General features: G+C 40.3%; 1 protein-coding gene across 2 annotated transcripts in view; it reads left to right on the top strand.

The window, feature by feature from the left end:
- Nucleotides 1-5,124, top strand: part of NCKAP1L (NCK-associated protein 1-like) — a 50,509-nt gene that overhangs the window by 14,354 nt on the left and 31,031 nt on the right. For both annotated transcript variants that reach the window (XM_011930436.1, XM_011930438.1), the window contains exons 8-10: nt 508-556; nt 654-810; nt 4,835-4,891. In XM_011930436.1, the coding sequence (XP_011785826.1) occupies nt 508-556; nt 654-810; nt 4,835-4,891 (263 nt within the window). The remainder of the gene's footprint in view (nt 1-507; nt 557-653; nt 811-4,834; nt 4,892-5,124) is intronic.

The raw sequence follows: 5,124 nt of genomic DNA, 5'->3' as shown, positions 1-5,124 counted from the left end.
CTCGGGAGGCTGAGGCAGGAGAATGGTGTAAACCCGGGAGGCGGAGCTTGCAGTGAGCTGAGATCCGGCCACTGCACTCCAGCCCGGGCGACAGAGCAAGACTCCGTCTCAAAAAAAAAAAAAAATTTAGAGACAGGGTTTTGCTCTGTTGCCTAGGCTGGAGTGCAGTGGTACAATCACAGCTCACTGCAGCCTTGACCTCCTGGGTTCAAGATATCCTCCTATCTCTGCCTCCTGCGTACCTAGGACTACAGGTGCACACCACCATGTCTGGCTAATTTTTCAATTTTTTGTAGAGACAAGGTCACACTGTGTTGCCCAGGCTGGTCTTGAACTCCTGGCCTCAAGCTATCCTCCTGCCCCTGCCTCCCAAAGTGTTGAGATTAAAGGCGTTGGCCACCACCCCTGGCCAAAAGTTAGTTTTGATATGCAGATTCTAGCTTGTCCTTTCTCCTTTAGAGGAAGGCCAGGTTAAATAACTGATCATATTTGCTTCTCTTCTCACAGATGGCCTGTGAGTATCTGTCTGTGGAAGTCATGGAGCGCTGGATCATCAGTAAGTTTAGTGGGATTAGGTGGGAGTGGATGAAGCAGCAAGTTACATGAAGAACAGGTTCTAAAAGTCTTCCTCTGCACTGTTTTCCCACCTACAGTTGGGTTTCTTCTTTGTCATGGTTGCCTCAACTCCAACAGCCAGTGCCAGAAGCTGTGGAAGCTGTGTCTGCAGGGCTCCCTGTACATCACCCTCATCCGTGAGGATGTGCTGCAGGTGCACAAAGTCACCGAGGACCTGTTTAGCAGTTTGAAAGGGTGAGAAACACGAGAGCCAAACTGATCTTCCTTGAATAGTTTTTAGCCCCCCCAACATCCTTTTTCAGTCTCCACAAGTGTTCCCAGATACTGGTGGTAACGATTAATTCTAACTATTGAAGAAACATAGATTAAATACCTACTATTAGCTAAGTGCTTCACTGGGTTTTAGAGATACAATAATGAATAAGATAACATGGAGGTTAAGAGCATAGACTCTGAAACCAGATTGCTTGGGTTTGAATTCAGGCTCTACCACTAGTTGTGTGGCCTTGGGCAAGTTGCTCAAATTTCCCATGCCATTACCTCAATTTCCTTATCTATAAAATGTGGATAACAGTAGTACCTCCCTATGGCCTACCTCACAGGGTTGTTATGAAGAATAAAAGGGTTATTATTTGTAAAGCAGGTAGAAAAGTTCCTGGTACATTGTAAGTGCTATGAGCTTGTTAAAGAAAAAAAAAAAAGACAGTTTCTGCTCTCGAGGAATCTATAAATTGGTAGAAAATAAACAAATTGTTTGATAGAGTAAGAGATTATAATGTGTAAACCAAAGTACTGTGGAAGCATTTAGAAGGACACCTAAACTGGCCTTTCAGGATCTGGAAAAACCTGGAGACAGGTAGATCTGAAGGGCTAAACAGTTGAAGAGAGAGAGTGTGTGTGTGTTTGTGTGTGTGTATGTGTGAGTAATTGTGTGTGCGCGCCTGCGTATTGGGTAGAAATGTAGGGGAGCTGCTTGAGGCAAAGAAAGATATTGTAGGCAGAGAAACTATCAAGATTTTTGAGGCAATAAAGAGCATGGCAAGTTTTGAGAAGTTCATGTAGTTCAGTGCATGGGCAGCTGGGTTCCAAAAATGAAAATGTTGAGAGATGAATTTGGAGAAGTAAATTAGGAGGTTGTATGCTTTGCTATGGAGTTCGAATCCATCCCAAAGAGGATGGGGAGCTATTGAGTGATTTCAGACAGGGGAGTGACATGATCATATCTGCATTTTAGAAAAGATCATTCTGGCTGCATGGAAGAAAAGAAATTACATGGGCAAAACTAGAGGCAGAGATTAATTAAGTAAATTAGGAGGAATTGAGGATGATGTCAATGTTTCTGGCATGGATATCTGGCATTCCTTAAGATAAGAGAGCATGTGATAAAAGCAAGTTTGTGGGGGAAAGATTGTGTGGTTAGTTTTAAACAGGTTGACTTTGAAGTGTCTGCAGGACACTGAAGATAGATGTGTTAGGCCTTCTACTTTATGATTCTAGAACTTGGGAGTGAGGTCTGGATTCAGATAAAGATTGGTGAGTTGGTAATCAAAGCAGGAGAGTAGTTGAGATTACTTTGGAGCACATGTGGAGTGAGAACAGAATGGGATAAACCTCTGTGCACGTTGATATTTAAAGGCCAGAAAAATCAGTGGGAGATACTGAAAAGAAGAGGGAAAAGAGAAGCCAACAAAGAAAATGTTCATTGGATTTGGCTTTAAAGATGGTTTTAGTGCCCATCTTGTAAACAACTTGAGTGGTGAAGTTGAAAGCTGGGCTGCAGTGAGTTTAGTAGCAAGTGAGAGATGTAGAATTTAATAAACAACTCTTTCAAAGTTTGACTGTAAAGGGAAGAATAGAGAGAGGTAAAACCATATGGAGTGGGATTAAAGAAAGGGTCAAAATACCAATATTTTTTTCTGGTTGCAAATAAAACATCCAGAAATGTAAAAAGTGCAAAGTGGAAGTTGGCTACACTATCACCTCCCAGAATAGTTTGATGTGCATCCTCCAGATGTGTGTGTGTATAAACACATAAAGGTGGTATGTATTTTCAACCTTATGAAAGTAATTTTTAAAAAGCAGTGGATCCACACTCTACATTATGTTCTATGGTTTGCTTAAAAAAACTTACTATGTTTTGGATATCTTTGAATATAAGTCTGTAGAGACTTATTATTTTTAACAGTTGAATACTATTACATTATGTGGTTTTAACATAATTTATTTACCCAATCCTCTATTGATGGATATTTAAACTGTTTCCATTTTAAAAAATCATTATAAACAATGCTATAATGAACATTCTTAGACATATATCTTTGTGAATCTGTGAATATTTTTCTTTTCTTTTCTTTTTTTTTGAAACTTGAGTTTTGCCCTTGTTACCCAGGCTGGAATGCGATGGTGCCATCTTGGTTCACTGTAACCTCCACCTCCCGGGTTCAAGCATTTTTCCTGTTTCAGCCTCCCGAGTAGCTGGGATTACAGGCATGTGCCACCACTGGCTACTTTTTTGTATTTTTAGTAGAGACAGGGTTTTACCATGTTGGCCAGGCTGGTCTCGAACTCCTGATCTCAGGTGATCACCCACCTCGGCCTCCCAAAGTGCTGGGATTACAGGCATGAGCCACCATGCCTGGACTTGAATCTGTGAATATTTCTACAGGGTAAATTCTTAGAAGTGGAATTGCTGAAGTAAAGGGTATATACATTTCAAATTTTAATAGTTCTTACCAAATTGCCCTCTAATCAGATATTATCAAGAGCCTATGAGAATACTGATTTCTCACTCTCAACAACTAAGTATTATCATTAAAAACCATTGCCAGAGTTAAGAAAGAGTAAACCTGAGATTAATAATTAGAAGTTACAGGAGGTAGATTTGGGCATCTGCATGAAAAAACTTTCTGATGATTACTGCTTCCAAGGAATGGAAGGGATATTTGAAGGGTGTTCAGTTCTCCATCACTAAGAGCAGCAACTAACTTGTATGATTTATAGTTTAGGGAGTTCTTTGACATAAATGATCTAATTTATCTTCATGAAAATTCAAGAATAAGTATTAATATCTTTTTTTTATAAATGAGAAAATGGAGCCTCAGTCTCAGTGTCACTCAATAAAAGGTGAAATTAGGACACAATTCCAGGTTTTTGGACTCTGAATCTTCTCTCTTTCCACTGTGCTCTGCAGAGATTGAAATAATTATCCAACAGGATTGCTGTGAAGTTGAATGTTGATTTAATTAAGATACTTTCCAACTCCAAACTTCTTTGATTTTATGCTAGTTCAATAAAGTAGTGGTTTGGAGAAAGGAAATGAGAGGTGATGAAGTCCCATTAATGTGGTGGCAATAGTGATACAGGACAAGAGAAAACAAATATAAGGAACGTAGAGAGGAAAGAGTCTAAGATCATGCTGGTATTTTGAGCATGGGTCACTAGTAGAAAAAAAGAGATGTGGTTAGGAGAATCAAATATTGCAGAAAATTAAAAACAATGAAAAGGCCTTCTAATTTGGTGATTCAAAAGTTCACATTGACCTTAGAGAGAGCAGTTGCTTAGTGCTGAAGGCTTTGTGGGATTCAAGGGTCAGTGAGAGGTGAGGAAGTAAAGAGAGTACAGGTGTCTCTTTGGAGAAGTTTGGTGGTGTGGGAAAATAAGCCGAGTTCGGTGGATTGTCAGGGTTAAGCAAGGGTCTTCTTAGAATAAGGGAGGCTTTGAACTTATTTGTTGGGAGAAGAAAATAAGCCAGTGGAGAAGGAGAGATTAAACTATCAAAAAGATAACTGATAAAGTGAAATTCTAAAAGGAAGTTGGTGGGAATGGGACCCAAGGTAGAGATTGAGTAACTACTTTTACTTGAGAGCAGGGCCTGTGCTATATTTATACACTTTTCCCTTTATTTCCCTCAAACCTGGAAGAGTGCCTTGATTCGAAGGAGTCAAGGCAGGAGCACAGGAAAAGAAGTCTAGCTCCAGCTTTGCCATTAAAGCCCTATGTGACCTTGACAAGTCATTTCCCTTCCCTAGGTATTATTTTCTGTATCTGTAAAATTATGAGGTACAGTTGAATTATCTCTAAGCTGTGAGTCTTTTATTAATAGGCTAGGGTGAGAAGTAGGGTTTGGAAAGATCCGGCCTGTGAGGGCTGCCCATGCTCCCACCAGGGTGTAGGCTGGACTCTCTGAGGGCTGGGAAGGTGAGGCAAGGGCCCTAATGGGCAGTATGGTCAACCCCACTGTGCTTGTGTCAATCCTCAGGTATGGCAAGCGACTGGCAGACATAAAGGAGAGCAAGGAGCATGTAATTGCAAACAGGTAAAGGGTGGTGAATGCGCTCTCTGAGAGGGGATGGAATAGGATTCTCTTCTCACTTTTGTTCTCACCTAAGCCATCCTTAGTTTCTGTACAGCTTTATTGCCTCAACCCAAGAACTTGCTGCCCCATACATTCCTTTTTCTTTTCTTTCTTTCTTTCTTTCTTTCTTTCTTTCTTTCTTTCTTTCTTTCTTTCTTTCTTTCTTTCTTTCTTTCTTTCTTTCTTTCTTTCTT

Source organism: Colobus angolensis, unplaced genomic scaffold, assembly GCF_000951035.1.
Source record: "Colobus angolensis palliatus isolate OR3802 unplaced genomic scaffold, Cang.pa_1.0 Scaffold87, whole genome shotgun sequence".
Lineage (NCBI taxonomy): Eukaryota > Metazoa > Chordata > Mammalia > Primates > Cercopithecidae > Colobus > Colobus angolensis.
This window is presented reverse-complemented; position numbering and strand designations above follow the sequence as displayed.